This window comes from Anser anser (genome assembly GCF_964211835.1).
Source record: "Anser anser genome assembly, chromosome: 16".
Lineage (NCBI taxonomy): Eukaryota > Metazoa > Chordata > Aves > Anseriformes > Anatidae > Anser > Anser anser.
This window is the reverse complement of record NC_139737.1, coordinates 12,973,511-12,992,686: the sequence shown is the minus strand read 5'-3', so window position 1 is coordinate 12,992,686 and position 19,176 is coordinate 12,973,511. Positions and strand designations below refer to the sequence as shown.

At 55.0% G+C, this 19,176-nt stretch overlaps 1 protein-coding gene across 5 annotated transcripts; it reads left to right on the top strand.

Annotated features, from left to right (window-relative positions):
- Nucleotides 1-2,322: 2,322 nt before the first annotated feature.
- On the top strand, nt 2,323-19,159 carry SGK2 (serum/glucocorticoid regulated kinase 2). Of its 5 annotated transcripts, XM_083801748.1 has the most exons (15): nt 2,323-2,464; nt 4,661-4,769; nt 9,528-9,597; nt 10,654-10,711; nt 11,188-11,237; nt 11,778-11,835; nt 12,435-12,518; nt 12,818-12,949; nt 13,780-13,892; nt 14,435-14,471; nt 15,037-15,123; nt 16,362-16,457; nt 16,741-16,896; nt 17,292-17,381; nt 17,604-19,159. In XM_083801748.1, exons 2-15 carry the CDS (start codon nt 4,733-4,735, stop codon nt 17,757-17,759), a joined length of 1,224 nt encoding a protein of 407 aa, XP_083657874.1. In that variant the 5' UTR covers nt 2,323-2,464; nt 4,661-4,732; the 3' UTR covers nt 17,760-19,159. The 5 variants fall into 5 exon arrangements, with proteins under 5 accessions (XP_083657874.1, XP_083657876.1, XP_083657872.1 ...); XM_083801750.1 differs by lacking the exon at nt 4,661-4,769 and having other exon boundaries at nt 2,399-2,464; XM_083801746.1 differs by lacking the exons at nt 2,323-2,464; nt 4,661-4,769 and adding an exon at nt 6,010-6,303.
- The last annotated feature ends 17 nt before the right edge of the window (nt 19,160-19,176 follow it).

Sequence of the window (19,176 nt, the reverse complement as noted above, 5' to 3'; positions counted from 1 at the left end):
GAGGATGGGGAAGGGGCCGCAGGGAGCCAAACCCCAACACGCCCGAGCCCCTTGCAGACGGATAAAGGCAGCGAAACGAAATGCGGGGCTCGGAGCAGCCCTGGCTCGAACCGAGCTGCCCCCGCGCTGCACATGGGCCGTGCCGAGCCGTGCCGAGCCGAGCCGAGCCGTGCCCGAGCCGGACCGAGCTGAGCCGTGCCGGGCTGTGCTGAGCCGTGCCGATACGACCCGATCCGATCCGATCCGACCCGATCCGATCAGATCCGACCTAATCCCTTCAGATCCGAGCCGAGCCGAGCCGAGCCGAGCCGAGCCGTGCCCCCCCCCCATCCCCCGAGGGCAGCCCCGCAATGCGGTACCGGGGGCCGGCTGCCGCACGGCCGCGGCTTGCCGTTGCTCTCCGCGCGGTGCTTTTGGGGTCCTTTCCCCCCTTCCCCCCCCACCTCCCCCTCTGTCCCTCCTCCCGTCCTTGCGGGAGGCTGCGGGACCCGGCCGGGGTGCCCCCGGGCCGTCCTGCCCCTCTCTGTGCCTCGTCACGGGCCAAAGGGGCGCAGGAGGATGGAAAGCATTTTTGGAAGCTTTACCTTTGCGGAGGTTTTACCTTTGCAATTAGGTTTTAAACCTAATTCAGCATATATTTATATTTTTCCTTGTGAGAAAAAAAAAAATCCAGCTCCTGCTTTGAGTGCATTTGGGGCTGTAAGGCGATTTGTGCCTTTTTTCTTTATTTTTTGCTCCGAGCAGCTGAGGGCTCCTCGCTCTGCTCACCCCTCGGGATGCAGAGAAGGGAAGCAGGAGCAGGCAGCACCCTGCCAGGACCCCCCAAACCCCAAACCCTGCACGGCAGAGGCACCGCCAGGCCCTAAGGGTCCCAGGGGGATCCCACCCAGCTTCTGTCTTGCCGCAGCTTCCAGCTGCAGGATTATTCCCGATCCCCCCGGGCTTTGTCTTGCTGTCGGTTCAGGCACTTTCCTCCGTCTCTCTGCCGGGTGCTGCTGCGCGCTCGGGGCTGACGTGCCGTGAGTTTGGGGAAAAACGAGCCCACTGAGCGAGCCGAGGCAATAAGCAGAGGTTTGTCCTCTCACCGTGCCAGTGGCTGTTGGTGTCTGACTTGGGGTGCACCCGCGGGCAGCCCCCCCAGCCCACTGCAGCAGGCCTTCGGTGCTCTGCTGGTGCCGGGAGAGCTCCCCTGGAGCCGGCCTTGCTGGGGACACGCGGCCTTTACGCAGGGGATGCGGCGGGGTGAGCAAAGCACAGCCCGAAATAGCAGCGGGTTTAAAGCAGGAATAGCCTGGGAAAGCATCGGGATGGGGAAGTACGAACTGCTCCAAATGGCTTCTGTCTGCAGAGCTGCAGCTCCTGGCCGTGTGCTGCAGCAGCCCTCTGGACCTTCTCACTCTGAAAAGGAATGAAACAAAGGCCCCTCGGCACCGGGAGGGAGCATTTCCTCATCGCTCCGTGTCTTCGCAGCTCCTCAAGCACAACGGGGACCTCTGTTTGGGATAGTTCCCGAGACACGAGGGCAATGTCAAATCCCCTTGTCCTCACGGCCGTGCCACCAGGCAGGAACATCGGGGAGAGCTGGGGAGGCGCGGGGGCTCCGCCTGCTCCTCGCCACGTGGGACACCCGTGGCTCTGTGTGTCCCCATCACACGGACTCGGTGACCTCTCCTGTGCTGTCCTGACCCCCTGAACCTCCAGCGCTTCGAAGCACGTGTTTCAGGCTGCTTCAGCATTTTGGGTGAGGAGCTGGAGGCTCTGCCAGTGGCCAGCAGTGACTCCACCAGTGTGCCCAGCCGGCAGAGCCTTACTTAGGTGCCCACTCAGGGATGTGGTGACCCCTCTGGGGACATCCCAGTGCCAGGCACCCACAGAGGGAAAGGGAGAGGGACAGGGAGTGAATGGGGGAAGGCCGGATAGAGGGCAATAGCTCTGATTTCATTTTTTGGCTTGGATCTCCTGTCCAGAGGGACGTCCCTGTCCTGTCCCTGCCCCTGCCCCATGGGGACGAGGCTCCAGGGCGGCTCCACCTCGCTGTGCTCCTGCCTTGCTGCCAAGCCCCATGTGTTGCCGGAGCACCAGCAGCGGGTCCTGCCCGTGCCCAGGGGTTCTCCCAGCTGCCTGGTGCTGCTGCTGGCCTTGCAGAGGTGACACACGGCTCGCGGTGACCCGGCACAGCCTGCAGCCAGGAGCACCTTGGTCTCACCTTTTGCACTTTCCCAGGGGCAAGCTGCCCTCTAATCCCCCAGGGAGGGAATTTCCTCTCCCACCCGGCTCCCGGTTCCCCCGTCCCCTCGTGGCCGGGTAATCATTTACTTCCTACCGCAGGCCACTCCTGCAGATTTCTCCTTCGACCTTCAGACCGAATCGCCAAAACAAAAACAAGGGGAGGGAGGGAGGCGAGTGCTGCCTTCTACAGCTGCTGCTGCCCTGCGCCAGGACTCCTGCTCCGCGCTCCCCGCAGGTAACGCCGGGCTCCTTTCTCCTTCCTCTGTGGCTTTCCCAGCTTTTCACCAGGGCTTGAGGCACTCTGGGAGAAGCAGAGGTTTTGGGAAGGGGTCGTCCCCTGCTGCTGGGCACAAAGTCAGTGGGCGCAGGGGCTCTGGCCCCAGGGCAGCAGCTGGAAGCGGAGGGCTTGCATTTCCTAAATCGGGCTCGCATTTCCTAAATCGGGCTCATTTTCCAGCTGTGGGGGAATCCCAGCAACTCCAGAGAGGAGCACAGCACTGCTGGAAGCAGTGATCCAGGTGGAAAGGTTTCTTGCTTTAAATGTGCCTGCCCCAGGGCAGGGACATGATGGGACAGGGTGGGAAGGAGCCTCCAGCGCTGCTGCCCCCGCAGCCCCCCGCCAGCTCACTCCTGGGCCCCGCGAGGAGCAGCCCCGGGTGTTTTTAGGTCCTGTCCAGCTTCTGGAGCTGGCAGCTCAGCAAAGGCAGCCGGGGACCGAGCGTCCCCGCACCGCCTGCAGCGGGACAGGAGGCTCGGGCAGCACCAGCACCGGGGGCACAGGCACAGAAATGGGGTTTGGGCCCCGCGAGGCTCCGGGTCGCTGTGTCCAGCATCTCTCCAAGGGGGCAGCCCCCAGTCCCCTCCTGAGCAAGATGGGTTTGGGGGGCAGTTTTTGGGAGCTGCGAGCCCCCATACACCTTGCTAACAAAGCCGCGGCAGTGCCAGCAGAGAGGGGCCGGTTTGGGGTCAGTGTGGCTCCAGGAGCCGACTCCTGGCTGCTAAACCCTGCTCAATCCGGCCGGGAAACTGCAGCCCTGCCCTTGTCCCCGGTGACACGCTGCCCCGAGCTGGTGGCGGCCCTGGGCGGGCCAGGCTGGCTTCGGGGGGTGTGCTGCGGGGCAAAGACACGCTCATCCCTAAAAGCCGGGTTATTTTGTAAGGAGAGCCTCAACCGTACAGACTGAATGTGTCCCGGGGCGGTGCTGGGAGGAGAGGACGGCAGGCAGGGAGCTGCACCTGCCCTGCACGGGCTGGGCTGGCCGAGGGGCTGCTCCTGGCCCTGGGTTAGCCGGTCCCGAGGCTGTGCTTGGGGCCAAAGCTTGGGAGCAAGAATGTCCCAGCTGAGTAGTTCAATGGCAATAATCCTATCGGGGGTTATAGCCTCGAGGATGCTCAAGCCCATTTAGCTGTCTTTTGGGATAAAAAACAGATCCCAAGTGGTCTCCTCTTGGCTCTTTCATGGCAACATGGGACCCGCCAGGAGGGACTCCCTGCCAAACCAAGGGCAATGCCGGGGGCACAGCCCTGCCTTTATGAAGCTAAAAGAAAAAAGTAGGGGAAAAAAAAAAAAAGATTTTAGAGAACCTGATCACCAAATGGCTAGTCAGTCCTTACTGAGTCCTGTTAGAAGAAGAAACAGGCTCAGACCTTTTAAATCCTTTCAGATCCTACCCCTATTCCTATCTTATCTTATCCCCATCCTACCCCACCCCATTGCTCCACCAGGGCACAGGTAACCGGGTGGCCGAACATCCCCCAGGTAGCACCTCGGGCACCTCAGGTCACCTTTCGCTGCAGGGCGAGGGCGACTTCTTGGTGCTCTCTGGAGAAATGTGTGTGTTGCTCGTACCTGGACTTTCCCAGCAATTCTAATGGTTCGGGCCCACGCAGGTCCTCTGGCAGTGACACGTTTATGGTTATGGTTATGGATATTGCCTGATAGGGAGATTAAGATAGCACGCCCTATCTTAACCATACACAATCCTGACATAATAGCTGCATAAAACATTTTGAAATGGAATGTACAGGAGAGAGAGAGGGAGAGAGAGAGAGAGAAAGTTGGGGATCATCCCTTGAAGGGCATCCCCCTTGTGCTGCCGTAGAGATCCGCTGGCAAATACCTAATTGCAGCCGTGGGTTAATCATTAAAGAGCCGAGTTCCTGAGCTGGTACACCGGGGGCACAGCTGGCACATGGGGACACGGCTTGCAGGGGAAGGGGTTTGCATCCCCTGAGCCTGTGGGTCCTGGGTGGGGAGTGGGACAAACCCATTCCTGGTCCCCTGGAGGGATGAGTGCATCATGCCCTGCAGCACCTATAGGGATGTGTGCCCATATAACACACGTGCCCTGCAGCACCTACAGGCAGCAGCTGCCCAGCTCTCCCTCCTGCCCGTTTCTCCTCTCACCGTGCGCCCTTCGCCTTTGCACAGGAGCCACGCTGCCCGAGGACGCCCGGTGTGGGACTGGGGACGGTTTCGGCTGCCTTTATCTCCGCAGCCTGGATGGAGCCTTCCTCCACCGCCCTGGGGAAGACGAAGGGTAACAGCCTTTGGGGTGGTGAGGGCGGGCACCAGCCCAGGGGCAGCTTCTCTATCGGTACCGGCTGCCAGTGCTGACAGCACTCCAGGTCGGGTATTTTGTCTTCCAGCTGGTGAAACTTCCTTCCAGAATACTTCCGCTCTCTCTTCCTTGGCTACAAAAATTAAGGAGGAAATCCTTCCCTCTGAGGGCGGCGAGGCCCTGCCCAGGCTGCCCCGAGGAGCTGGGGGTGCCCCATCCCTGGGGGTGCCCGAGGCCAGGCTGGGTGGGGCTGGGGGCAGCCTGGGCTGGGGTCTTTCCAACCGAACCCATTTTGTGGTTCTGTGAAAATATTTTTTTAACTAAATATGTTTCTCTGTAGAAAACATGGTCAAGTAGATTTTGACAATAATACTGAGAATTTTATTAAAAAGAAAAAAAGAAGATACTGATTTGCAAATAGCAGTTAGCTGCTGAAAGAGTTCTGAAACATGAGCATTTCAGAGCAAGCAGAGGCAGAAAATGTAGGGGAAAAAAATCCTCCATTAAAAACATAATGGGATATTTTTAAAAACGATGTGCTAACAGCTTGAGGATGGTGGCTGAGCAAAGCCATAAGGCTTTGGCCTGAGACAGAACAGCATTCCCAGCCGCGTGCTGCTGCCCCTCTCTCGGGTGGCTTTTGGCTCCCAGCCGCTGTGGTTTGCAGCCCCCAGCACCTCGCTGGCCCTGCACAGAGCCAGGCAGACCCCGCAGCCCGGGCTGGCTTTCCTCCTGCTGCAGCCACGGGCAGGAGATTTTATAGGAAATGACAACAGCAGCAAAAAGAGACTGCTTTATTTTTAATGATGAGAGAGAGAAGACACCAGCCCTTCTACAACATCTCCCTTTGCTCAGAGCTTAATCTCTGCTGTAGCGAATGACTGCATGCCTCCGACACCAGGTTTTCCTCTCCACGTGTGTTTGTGGTTGCGTTTAATGCAGCTGCAAAGCACCGACCCTGCTGCCCTGAGCTGTCACCTCCCCAGGCCACTGGAAGGAGCGTCTCTGGGCTTGAGCCGAACCAAAGGGCAGTTTCAACCATCCTCCAAGCCACGTGACCACAGACAAATGAGCAGCTTACTAAAACGTGCAGGAAATTTTTCTGAACCACCCAAAATGCCTGCTAGGGTGCAACTGGCTCCGCCCCACCCTCCCCACCCAACCCCATCACCCCCAGCTGAGTTCCCAGTCCCTGGGTATATCCAGCAGGTGCCTTGCCACCTCAGCTGCTGATCAGTTCCTCCTGCTCTCCTGAAAGGGCTGCAGGGAGCCTGCACAAGCATGAGCACCCGGGGGAGGTGGAGGTGCTGGTGTCCATGCACCAGTGCGGGAGGCAAAGCTGCTCCCTGCTGGGGTTTTGGAGAAAGCCCAGAGCTGCTGGGCTGGTGGGGCAGCTGCTGGCAGCGGGGGATGAGGATGGGGAGCACAGGGAGCGAGGGGTGTCCGTGCTCATCTGCCGTGGGCTGCTTCCAGTGCTTCCCGACACGGGCTCTGCTGGTAGATGTGCTCCCAGGTGTGTGTTTAAGGCTTTGTTCTTTGTTCTCACAGGTTTTTATTTCTGTGTGCAATGCTGCAAGCTGGAGCTACCTGCTGTTTTTCCAGGCTTACAAACAGCTTTCCAGGTTTACAAATGGCTTTCCAGGTTTGCACGCAGCTCTTCCCCTAAAACCCAGAGGGCTCTGTGTGGGCTACAGCCTGCTCTGGGCTGGGGCTGCTCTGCGGTGCCCCTTGGGTGCGGGGGATGGGGTCCCCAGGAGAAAGCTGGCTGAGCTGGGAGCTCTGCAGGGACAGCTTGGGAAGATTCCCTAGGTGAAGAAGCTCTTAAAGTCCTTCCTAACCTCTTCCTGGGCTTTTTGTGGTGTCTCAATGGGAATGAAGGTGGAGCTCAGTGCGGGCCTGGAGCTCTCTCGTAGCTCTGTAGCAGAGGAAAGCTTGAGCACTTCCTCTGCCAGCAGAAGCATGTGTTTGCAGAAGTCCTCCTCTCCCACCTTCCCCTGTGCTCCTTCTCCGAGCTGAAACTGGGGCATCCCCCCTATGCCGTGCACATAGGCTGGGAGCTGCTGGCTGCCCTAGGTGCTCCCCTGTAAGCCCTGAGCCCCGTCCGTCCTGCTGTCCTGGGGCCGGCCCTGCCTCACCTGCTGCCAGCCCCTGGCATGGGAGAGGATGAGGAGCTCGCTTCGGGGGGGGTTTTGCAATCTAGGTTAGGTGGGGAGCGGTGACATCAGGGAGAGGGTGGGAGGCAGCCCGCACATGACGAGTCTATGAGGTTGCTGCTCGGCGAGGTGCGCGTTGCATTAGTAATGTGTTTGTAGCAAATATCGCTGGGCTGGCATGGGAATGTGGGTCACCGCCGGCAGAACTGTTGGAGGAAGAGGGAGCTGCTTCTGCCGTGCTGGGAAGGAAGCGCACGGTACCGAGGGATGTTCCTGGGGGGAGATCGAGCTGCGGTAACTGCTCCGGCTTGTAAGTAGCAGCTCCGCGGTGTGCCCGCGGGTGGCTGCTGCTGGGGGTGCCCTGGGCGGTGTGGTGGGGTGAAGCCCTGCGAGGAGGGGGTGTGGGGTGTAGCAGCTGGTGTTCCCGGGGTGTAATAGTCACATCTTGCTGTGAAACTCTCAAAGACTCACTTGCTGATGTTGTCAGTGGCCCTGGCCGTGTCTGGAGCATCCCCGTGCCCCAGCAGGCACGCCGAGGGGTGCAGCCGGGCATGGATAACCACGAGCTCGGTGTGTTTCCCTGACCTAGTTCTGCCTCTGTTGTTCTGCATGTGTGCGCTTGGAGAATCTTTGTGCTTCAGGGGGAGTAGGATTTGTTAGTGATAAGGAAAAGCCTGTCTAGCTTCTGACTGCTCGGGAGGCTTAAGCCAGCCTGGCTTTGCAGGTACGCTCAGGCTGGGGAAGAAGGCTCAGAGTCGGAGTTGAAGGTGCTGCAGGATGGGGATGTCAGTGTCCTAAAGCTGTGCCTCGCGCTTCAGTGCGGAGAGAGGCTCTTGTCTCAGAGCAGACGCTTCATGAAACAGCCTGGTTGGAGAACGCTGCAGGTGAAGGTGCTCCACAAGCCCCTGCTGACCATGGGCAGCAAAGGAGCAGCCCGAGCAGGGTAGGGCGCGTGGCTGTGGTCCCGGCAGAGCTCCCGGCTGTTGTTCAGCAGAAATGCTTCTGCCTCGTTGTGGTCCTGGAGACCTCACCAGAGCAGTGCTGTCCGAGCCCCTCGGGGCAGCTGGGGGCTTGTCCTGCATCCTGCACTGCCAGCAGGTGCCTGCGAGGTGAATGGATGCGTTCCCAGGGCTTGCCCATGTGCTCTGCAAGACCCCCAGGCTGCAAAATGTCCACCTGTGCCTGAAAGGAGCGACTTTCCTCCCCGAGTCTGGGATCGGAGCGGTGTCTAACCTGATTCTAGGTCTAAAAACAGGCTTGTGGGGGTTCAGATCTGGCAAGAACAGGCTGCATCAGCTGGTAGAGCTGCGGGCACACACCAGGAGTGAAGAGCTGAGCTGCGTGGGCTTGGCTGGGCTGCTTTACACAGGAGCTGGGAGACCTCACTGCATCACCCTCTGCCCGCTGCCGTTTGCAGCTGGGGGCTTGTTCCACATGCATGCTGCTCGCCTCCTGCGCAGCACTGAGCCTTGGGTTAGCTCACCCCTGTGCTGCGAGAGCTGGCCAGCCTGCCCAGCAGTGTGGGACAGGTGTAGCCCCCAGCTCGGGTGACCTCCAGCGGACCTCGGTGATCCAGGCAGACGGCCAGGGAAAGGAGGACTCTGCCCAGTGGGAGGAGATGGGGCTTGACCTGTCTGGGTGCTGTCCCCCTGGGGGTGCCTGTGGGACGAGCCCTTGCAGCTGCTGTGGGGTGAGTTATCAGGCAAGGTCAGCGTGCCGGTGACCAGGCTGACGGAAGCTGAATGGCTGCTGTTTTTTTTTCAAATTCCAGCTTTCCCTGCTCGTTCAGAAACTCTGAAGCCACAGCCTGGCTGGTTCCTCACCGGTCCTGTTGGAAAAGCGTGTGTTTCTGTGAATGTTTTGAATCTTTCCTTCCCTCCAGAATCAAAACTAGGGCTGAGCCGGAGTGCAGACAAGCCTTTGAATATTTCTGCTATCTCCTGCTAACCAAAACAAGGAACTCCCCGGCTCAGGTTGTGCTCCCGAGGCTGTTCCACTCGCTCCGTGCGGTGGGCTCGGGGCTTTGCTCTTCCTCGGAGGTGATGATGATGGGTGGTGGCAGCAGCCCACGGGGATGCTCCTCGGTGGGAATCCCGGTGCTGGCTCTGGCTGCGCATCCTCGGGCCGCTCATCGCGATGTGTGTGCTGGCTCACCTCCTGCGGGGCCCTGAAAGGTCTCATTCATGTCCCTAATTACCCGGTCCTGAATGAAAGGGGCAGTGGATGTGCCAAGCGTGTGACGTACCCCAGCACAGCATCGTCCTTGTGAGCGTTCCCCTTGTCCCTCCTGGGGACTCGGGGCGCCTGGCGGAGGCTTGGTGGTGGTGCTGGAGCCCGAGTCCCCTCCCTGCCCTGGCAGAGGGTGCCTGCGTTGGGGCTCCTGCCCTACCGAGAGCTCCAGGTGGGGGCGGGAGGGGAGCCGTCCTGGTTCCTATAACTCCCTGGGTATTTCAGAATGTGGGTGGAAGGGGGAGGAGGGTGGCTGTGGAGAGAGGAGCAAGGTCAGTGAAGAACAAACATGCCTCTGTGCGCTCGTGCTTGCGCCGCCAGCTGATCGGCTCCGCTTCTCCAACTTTCCCCGCAGAACTTATAAAGCACGGCCGCGAAAGGATAGGACAAACCATCAAGGCGTCCGGCTCCAGGCTCTGCTCGTAGTGAGTACCGAAGCCCCTGAGGGGCTGAGAGCCCTTTAAAAGCCCAGCCCCACAACGCCCAGCCCGGCGGTGGATGGAGCGGGCTGGCACGGGCCAGATGTGGGCTGTCCCCGGGGCGGCCGCCAGCGCCCGCTGCCACCCGGCGTCTCCGGCCGTGTCCCCTCTGCTGCAGGGCCAGGGGGCTCTGGGATGGCTGTGGATCTGTGTGTGGGGGTGGCGAGGGGCATCGCTCGCAGGTGAGACCCTGGGGGGCTGGTGGGGTCTTCAGGGCCCCTTTTGTACCAGGGAGGCTGAGGCACAGGGGGATAGGAGCCTACAGGGCCTCTCTGTGGGGTCTTGGAGGTTGGTGGGGCCTTGGGGGGATGGACAAAGCTCTCTGGGGCAGGAGAAGGGAACAGAGCTCTTCCCCTCCTCCCCTCTCTCTCTGACATCTGTTTAATCCTGGCTTTTGCAAGGGCTGTAGGGGAAACCTTAAAACCAAGGGGGATCGCTGGGGTGGCAGGACCCAGTGATGCTCACACGGGGCAGGTCTGAGCCAACAAGTGCTGCTGAAGCCCCATCCCCTTTTCCTTGCAATTTGACAGCCCCGAGCTGCCCTGCATGGGAGCCTGGGTGTGGGGCTGGGGGCTGCAGCATCCCTGCACGGTGGGGTTGGTGCCTGGGACACTGCTCGGGGTGGGTCTGGTCCTGCCTGGAGGGTTGCAGCCCCGTCCAGCCCTCACCCTGTGCTGCTGCTGGGCTTCGTGTGTCAGTGCCCTGAGCATGGCGTTTGGGAAGGCTGTGCTTGTTTGAGCCCCCTGTGCACCCAAGAAGCTTTTCTCCCCGACCTCCTGTTGGCATGCCCAGTGTGCCCCATGTCCCCTGCCCCCCAGCACGTGTGCCCCTACCCCTGGGGGCAGCCGTGCTGCTGGGGGATATCTGGGGAGCTCAGCTGGGATCTTCTCTGATAAGGGGAGCATGCACTGGTCCCTGGTAGGTTAATGGTGGGAAGCTGCCTTTTATTTTATTTTTTTTAAGTTCTTGTTGTCAATACTTCCTTGCTCTTCTCTTCCCCAGTGCTGAACGAGTTGCTTTTTTAATGGATCGTTCCCGGAGCCCAGACACCAGCGCTCAGGTGAGATCGTGGGTCTGAGCTGGCAAGTCATCCTCACTGGGATGAAGAGGGGGCTGGCCCTGTGGGAGAGGCAAGGAGGAGAGCCTGTGTTAGCATGCTGGGAGGTCTAGTCCTCTCTTGTCCCTGTGGGTGATGCTGGGTGGAGAAAAAGTAGAAGAGGTCCTATACAGATCTTGGGAAAGGCGTAATGCTCCCAGAGTCTGGGGAGAGGAAGCTTCCTGGGGACTGGGAACAGGAGGAAGGCTACGTGCATGTGTGCATAGGTACCGAACTCCTCACTGGAAGAGGGAGGCTGTGATACTGCTGTAGTGCGTAGTTCTCTCCTCCCTTTCCCCTCAATTAGCTTAACGAAGCACCCATCCCATCTCTCACTGATGGGTGTTTCTTGAGGGTGGGGGATGCTGTGCTGAGGCCAGGCAAGCACAACCAGCGGCGTGCTCCTTGTGACTAATACCAAACACCCCTGTCCTCTCCAGCCTCCAACGCCAACTGACAACATCAACCTCGGACCTTCTGCTAACCCAAAGTAAGCTCCCTGCAGCAGCCAGGTAGGGTGTGGAGCTTGCTGTGAAGAGATCTGGCAGGGGAAAGCAGTCAGCTCCTGTGCCTCGGGTGGGTGGCGGTCACGAAGGACCGAACAACTGCATTAACTCAGCCTTTAACCCCGTGGGTAACACCAACCTGCTGGCTTCTGACACATCCAGCTGCAGGTCATCCTTGTATTACAATCGTTCTTCAGTCCTCTGTCCCGTCCCTCTCTTCTGAGGGATACTAGGGGAAGACTTTTCTTATTTCTGTTTGCTCCCTCACTAACTTTTTCTCTGGAAATGGGGATAAACTGTCTTAGCAGGTGGGTTGCTGAGAGGTTCCTTGTCCTTTTCTCAGCGCACTGGCATATGCGGTGTGAGTCCCCAGCTGGCTGGCCGTGAGGATCACCTGCCCAGTGCCCTTTAATCCCTTTCACAAAAGCTCCTGTTTCCCAGAAGGACCACTGCTCCCACAGAAGTGTTGCTGTTGCATGTTTTTTCTCCCAGAAACATTAACTTGCTTCGCTCTTGCTCAACAGTGCCAAGCCAACAGACTTTGACTTCCTGAAGGTTATTGGCAAAGGAAGCTTTGGAAAGGTAAGTGGGTTTGTGCCGGTGGGCTGGAGCTCTCTGCAGGCAGCTTGGAAGATGTCCTAGCTGAAGGAATTTGTCCTTCGCTTGCACCTCTCCTGAGGAACGTGGCCATGTTCGGAGGGGGACTGAGACCAGATGGGACCTGAGAGAGGTTTTCATTGTCCGTTCGTACTTGGAGCTGTCCTGCCATCTCTCTAGACAGAAGCATGGGGGTGTTTCATGCTCAAGGCGGTGATAGCGACCAGCAGTACTTCTTGATTTTTAAAGTCTCAGATGCTTTCAGTTAATAGAGGATGCCCAGACAAGGCTGTGCTTTGTAAAATGGTAGTGATCGTCTTTAAATGAGTCTCTCTGAATGCTCCCAAACCACTTTCTTTTGGGTGTGTAAGAGATATTCAGGGATGCTGCGTACCTCTTTCTAGCAATGTGAAAGTCCTGAGTGTGGGGAGCCAGTGGGCTAGAGCCTGGGCTTCAAGCCTTTGTACCTGACCCTCCAAAGTCATAGTCTCAGTATAATCACTGACAAGAGCGTTCAGCTGGTGAGGAAACACTAACAGCAGCAGAAGATGAGACTCAAACCTGCGTCTGTGACTCTGTTCCAGGTTCTCCTGGCCAAACGCAAGTGTGATGGGACTTTTTATGCTGTGAAAGTCTTGCATAAGAAAACCATCCTGAAGAAAAAGGAGGTATGTCTGCTATCCCCAGCTGCTTCCGCAGGCAGTGGTCAGTGTGTGAGCAATCCTGGTAATGTAATCGAGGCAAGCATTCATGTAGACAGCTCACATGTTAACCATGGATTTCTCTGTGCCATGGGAATATGGAGAAAGGACTGAGATGAATCCATCTGAGAGCAGAGTGCTTCCCTTCCTGGGGCTGGAGATGATCCATAGGGCTCTCAGCTCCTTTCAAAACAGGGGTGAGCCTGTGCAGCAGGCTGGACTGGAGTTTTGCCTGAAAATCTAATGTCTTGCGTGCTTTTTGCTAGCAAAACCACATCATGGCAGAACGCAATGTGCTCCTGAAAAATGTCAAGCACCCCTTCCTTGTGGGACTCCATTACTCCTTCCAGACCTCGGAGAAGCTTTACTTTGTCCTTGACTATGTAAATGGGGGGGAGGTGAGTACAAGCTTTATTTTTAATCTTCTATTTGGTCCTTCCCAGGCATTCTGCTTTACTGCCTACAACTCTTTCTTGTCAGAAGATAATGATGTTGAAGCATAATATTACTTTGCTGGAAAGCACCAGCTAGCAGCAGTACAACTTACCTCACTTATAAGCTAAGTGAAGATGTTGATGAATAGGACCTGTGCCAGCTAATTTTCATGGCAAGGATGCTGAGAAAAGTGTTAGGGACACTTTAATATCCCCTGGAGAATATGGTAAATGCTGATGTTGGTGATCTTCATGGAAAACTCACTTGTGGCCCAGCTCTAGACCCCAGTCTTGTGCTTAGGTGATGCCTCTGCACTGTGTCAGGCTTCTCTTTCTGACCTGCACAAGCTGCTCTCCTCAGCTGCCTCTTTCTGTGCTACCAGAAACTGGCTGGGAGATGCTGTTAACATGGATGCCTTGTTTATATAGGGGGCCCTAATCCATACAGGGGTCTCTGGGTGGTTCAGCTCTGTATGGGTACTACTCTTCATTGCCCCAGTACAGCTATAATGTGCTTTGTAGCAAGCAAAGAGTCTGAACTAGACCAGGAGATGGCCAGGTTTGGGGCAAAGAGCTCTTAAGTGAGATGGTGATATAAGAAGAGGGCAAATGAAGCTGTTTCTGGAAAGGTGCTTAGAGAGCTAAATAAGACAGCATGATTTGGGCTTATTTGGTGCTGTTCATGTGCCACTTGCTGCAAATCAGCTTTCACTTGAGCAGCTGGCTTCCAGGCTTGCTCCAGATACCCTTCAGCTTCTAGAGAAGACATGATCAACCCACTCATTTGTTTTTAGCTCTTCTTCCACTTGCAAAGAGAGCGCTGCTTCCGTGAACCCCGGGCACGATTCTATGCCGCGGAAGTTGCCAGCGCGATTGGGTACCTGCATTCCTTAAACATCATCTACAGGTGAGGCATGTGCCTCTGCTGGGGGGAGCAGGGGCGGTGAGCCTGCCAGCCAGGCTGAGTGCAGGGCTGCAGGGGGAAAGGAGGTCTTGGGGAACTGCAAACACCGGGACTGGGGTAGCTGAAGTTTCCTATCGGACAAAAAGGTGCGCTGCTGGCATTTTACCCTGCAAGAGGTGTGCTGACTGCATGGGGCCTGCTGGGCAGTAAGCACTTCTAGACCGATACTGGGGAGGAGAGAAAATGGTTGGGTGAGAAGATCTACAACACACCTTCTTAAAGAAGTAAGAAACTCAGTGACAGCTTCTGCATGAATGCACGGAGAAATACAGGCTCACAGCTCACCCTGTGTGATGAGAGCAGCCTTTCAGCATTAACATGTGCATGTTAATATCCAACAGTGATGGGAGGTTGCACTTTGGGAAGGTCCTGGTGAGATGGACTGTGAAGTCTTGGTAGCTCCTGTTCTCAGCTGATGTTGTATCAGATCAGGCTTCTCTAAACATCTAGCCAGATCTGCTCAAGCACCCCTTCTTGTCTTGCAGGGATTTAAAACCTGAGAACATCCTTCTGGATTGCCAGGTATGCTCAGCTCTTATGCTGCCTTCCTTTTTGTTTTTAGAAGTGTTTGGATCATAAACAGAGGGCTACAGTCCTGCAAGCCAAGCTATTTCTCCACTGCATGGGTCTTGTGTGTATGTACCACTGTGTTTCTGTGCAGATCTTGTGACTGGGAGCGAGCATTCCCCCCACACAACTGTGTGCAGATCTCTGCCTGTACCCAAGAGCTGGGACCTGGCTTGTTGGGTCTGGAGCTGGGGTGCTAGGAGCAAGTCACTGCTTCTCTGCTGGTGACCCTATGCAAACTGGCTCTGGGATAAAGCAGTGTCAGAGCACAGCAGTGCTGAATGTCTCTCCAGCTATGTAGTTGTAGAGAAACCTGTGTGGGAAAAAGTCTGGATTTATTTTATGTATTTTCTCTATAGGCTCAGGTATGTGCATGGTAGGATGCCCAGAAGGTGAGGGAGGGGAGATGTGTATTTTGGTGCCCCAGTTCATTCATTAGATGCTGTGTTAAGGCCAGTGCCTGGAAATGCTGTTTCTTTTTTAGAAAGAGTGGGCTGGGCTGAAATTCCTCTCTTCTCAGGGCCATGTAGTATTGACAGACTTTGGACTCTGCAAAGAAGGAATGGAGCAAGAGGAGACTACTTCCACATTTTGTGGCACTCCTGAGGTATGGCCTGTGCTGCAGCTTCCCTGTGACCTGGGGGCTGGAAGCCTTCTGGATCCCATAAAGACCCCGTGGCTGCCCAGCATCTCTGAAAACATGAGCTGTGAGAGCTGGCCAGCCCTCAGTTCCTGAGGTTGTCAGCCTGAAGCTGGAGTAGAGATGAGGCCTTTCCTACTCAGCAGGGACTGTTCTACCTCTAATGGCTGGCTAGTACTTTGAATTTGCTGCATTATCAGGACAGGGATCCCTGCTCTTGGAATGGCACCAGGGCTGCTCCAGGTGGTTGTGGAGACAACCTTGACCCTGGGAGCCTGGCCCGTGGCAGCTGCAAGCAGGCTGTTTACCTGCACCGATACCCGGAGCTGCAAAACATGGAACATGCTGGTACTGACACACACAGGCCTTGCTGTACCCTTCGGTGTGTCCTGGGTACTCAGGAGCTGCAAAAATCTCATGTCCTGAGTTGAGGATCTGGCTGTGGGGAATGCCCCCTTGCTGGGGAGAACTTTTCCTGCTCCTTACTGAGCTGGGGATTCTGGCAGCACTTTGCTCTAGGTATTATCCCTGTCCTGCTGCCCTTCAGATGTCTTGAAGAAGGGTCTGTAACCAAGACACTTTGGTATTCAAGCTCAGTAGAAGGGGCAGGGATTTGCTGGTGGCAGACCTTGGTTTACAGTTGGGACAAACTTATGCAATAGTACAGCATGAACCAAGTGGGACTGTCTGAGCTTTGTTTATTTTTTTTCCTGCCTGAGATAGGGAGCCTGATAGCACTTGGACTAATGCATGAGAGCAGGATTGATGTGCTGCTTGCTCTGCAGGTCACTTAAATTCTTGCCTGTCGCTCCTGGGCAGCGGTTATCAGTAGTGTCACTGCTTTGGACAAACCTACTGGGTCTGAAAATTGCACATTTCTCAAAATTACATGAGCCCGTTACAAATGTAATATGTCAGTGCAGGACAGGTTTGCTGGTTGAGTTGGGGTCAATGGCCAATCCTTGTACAAGCCTTTCCTAGGAAGGGAGCACTCCAGCCCAGAAAAACTCTTGTGGTTGTAGGGGGTAGGTGCCTTTCAAACACGTTATTATGAGGGATGTGGAGAGTCTATCACAGCCTAGTAGGAGATGCAGTGCAGTTGTGTGCTTCCTAGTGTATTTGACTGCAACCAGGTTTGTATGCTTATGAAGGCAAAGCCCTTCCTTTATAATTTGACCCCAATATTTACTCCTGATTCTCCCCAGTACTTAGCTCCCGAGGTGCTAAAGAAGCAGCCGTATGACAGGACAGTAGACTGGTGGTGCCTGGGAGCTGTCCTCTATGAGATGCTCTTTGGACTGGTAAGTTTGGGAGCTGTCTATTTTATTCTACGAGGTAGAGAACTTAAGTTATTTTCAAGCCTTATGATGTGACATCAGCCTGGTGTGCCTATGGTACCTGATATGGACAACTGAATTCTGAATGAAATTACCTGGTTCAACACCTGGATCAATCATACCCTTGCCCTTGGAACAGCTAGATGGCAGGTTTCCGTCTTCTCCCTGTGGGACTCATTTGGACCTGTCCTTGGTGGTTCCTTATGCTTGTGTTTTGTCTGGCTGCTTCTCTTCTCTTTCATATTAGCCACCTTTTTATAGTCGGGATGTGTCTCAGATGTATGACAACATTCTGCACAAGCCACTCCAGATCCAAGGAAGCAAGACTGTGGCAGCTTGTGACATCCTCCAGGGACTTCTCCATAAGGACCAGAAGAGGAGGCTGGGTGCCAAAACAGACTTTGTAGGTGGCCTCTCTTATGACTGAGGGGAGGATGGATAGGAAGCCTTTCTACTGAGTCTCTTTCATGCTAAGAGCACTGCCTTGGGAAAAGCTTTCTATGCACATTGATAAATTTCCAGCCCCCTAAAAGGGGGCATGTGAGGTTGACTCCTTTCCAAAGGGAAATGCTGTGGTTCCAGATGTGGTGGCAAGCTAGGACATGACATGTAATGGTATCATCCCTTCAAGGGATTACAGGGCCATGACCCTTATGCATTAAGGACTTGTTACATCACTCCTACATGGACACGTTAGCTCCAAATCTTGTTTCCAAAACTTACTGCTATGAAAGCAGGTGGCAGTTGCTGGAAAAGAAAGGTTTATAGACTGACGCTCCCTCCCCTCTTTCTATACAGCTTGAGATAAAGAACCATGTATTCTTCAGCCCAATAAACTGGGATGACTTGTACAACAAGAGGATTACCCCTCCATTCAACCCCAATGTGGTAAGTGGGTATTTCTGTTGGTATCTACTTTAAATACAAAAGGAATTGGGCCTGTGAAGTCTGAGGCACTTCTCTTACATCGACACTGAGGGATGCTGAAGTGTAGGTTATGCACTGCAAATGTGGTGGTGGTGACTGGAAGAGCGGCTGTGTTAGATTGCATACAGGTAGGAGGTTGGGGTCTGATCACTCAGTGATGTGCCTCTCTGCTCCCTGGTTTAGGCTGGTCCAGCTGATCTGCGACACTTTGATCCAGAGTTCACCCAAGAAGCGATCTCTGCCTCCATCACCCACACGCCTGACTTGGCAGCCAGCAGCTCCAGTGCCTCAGATGCTTTTTTAGGATTTTCTTATGCACCAACTGAAGAGGACTTCTAAGTTTTATAAAGGCTTTGAGAAGCCAGATTTTAACTGAATGGGTTTTATTCTTATTTTTTTTTCCTTTTTGAAAGGAATGGCACTGTCCTTTGCTCATGGTTTATGGGAAGGGGGACTAATACACTAACTGGCTGGGATGGAACAGAGCTCTTAATTTGTGCTGATTGGATTTCCCTCTATATGTGTGTTTCCCTGGCAGGGAAAGTGGGACACCAGTTATTATTATTTTCCCCTGAGTGTCTTGTACTACTTGGCAGAATTGTATTCACTGTGGTTGTATTTATGGTTGAGGTATGTATCGTCATTCACATCACAGCCATATCTGCGTGTGGAACTAAGGCTGCCCAGCTATGTATGACTGCTTTGCTTTCCTATAACAAAGGGAAACTCTTCACCCTACGTGCAGCACTGGCTTCCGTCAAGTGGAAGTGCTTATTTAAGTGGTTGGGGAACAAGTAGTCTGGTTGCTAGTGGCCAGGCTGGAGTTAAACTGGGGTAGTTCAGTAGGTATGCCACCCAAGCCATTAAAAATCTGGTAGCAGCAGAGGTGTGTGTTAGATTTTAATGCTCTGGAGCAGAAATGGTGGATTCAGTGGGTGCTGCTGAAGAAGCAGAGCTGCCCCAGCAGCTGGGATGAGCACTGCTACTTGTGGAAGGAAGCCATTTTCTCATCCTGGGCTCAGACGCTGTTCATCTTTTACCGCTCCAAAGGTGGCTTATACGTTTGTAAACTCTGAAGTGGGCTGTAGCCTTTCATAAGAGCCAGTTTTTGCCACTGATCATTGGCTCTCCCTCTGATTCAGGACTGGGGTGCTGTATGTAAAAATCCCAGATAAAAATTGATGTAAAAGGGGCTGTGTTGCTTGCCAAAATAAAGATTTGGTAGGGGGGAGTGGAGGGTGGGAATCCTTTCACAGCATGTGCTTGACTTCTCTGAGGAACACAAACACTGACGTGAGCGGGGGGGAACATGGGGCGGTGGGTGCTGGATGGTGGAGCCCTGCAGGAGAGCTGCTTCTCTCCTCTCCACACCACTGCAATGTTGGCTTCCATGCTCCCGGGGTGCTCTGAAACTGCCTGTCACAGTTGATCATAGATGTAGAAGAGTTATTTATTCTGCCTTAATTTAAATGCTGGTGTACTTATTGAATGTCACTTCCTTGTCTTTTTTTTTTTTTCTGTCCAAGTCTTTGTCCTCCTGTGGGGAGGAGGAAGGGGGACAAGAAATTGTAACTTATGTACAATGCAGGGATAAACAAGGGCATTTCTAAAATTGGGGTAATGCTCACACCGTTGGAAAGCTTGTCTTGAAACTTTTTTTTTTAAGTACCAGCCTCTACCTTGTACATGCTGGAGTCATTAGAAAAATGACATGGTTTATATTAAAGTGCATACTCTGATGTGTTTCCCTCTCTTG

What these genes read in the sequence shown, in the direction of transcription:
- SGK2 (XM_083801746.1), top strand. Translation starts at nt 6,072, where the DNA reads ATGAGCACCCGGGGGAGGTGGAGGTGCTGGTGTCCATGCACCAGTGCG. An exon ending in ACTATGTAAATGGGGGGGAG is followed by an intron (nt 12,950 to 13,779) that starts GTGAGTACAAGC and finishes ATTTGTTTTTAG; the next exon opens with CTCTTCTTCCACTTGCAAAG. An exon ending in TCCTTAAACATCATCTACAG is followed by an intron (nt 13,893 to 14,434) that starts GTGAGGCATGTG and finishes CTTGTCTTGCAG; the next exon opens with GGATTTAAAACCTGAGAACA.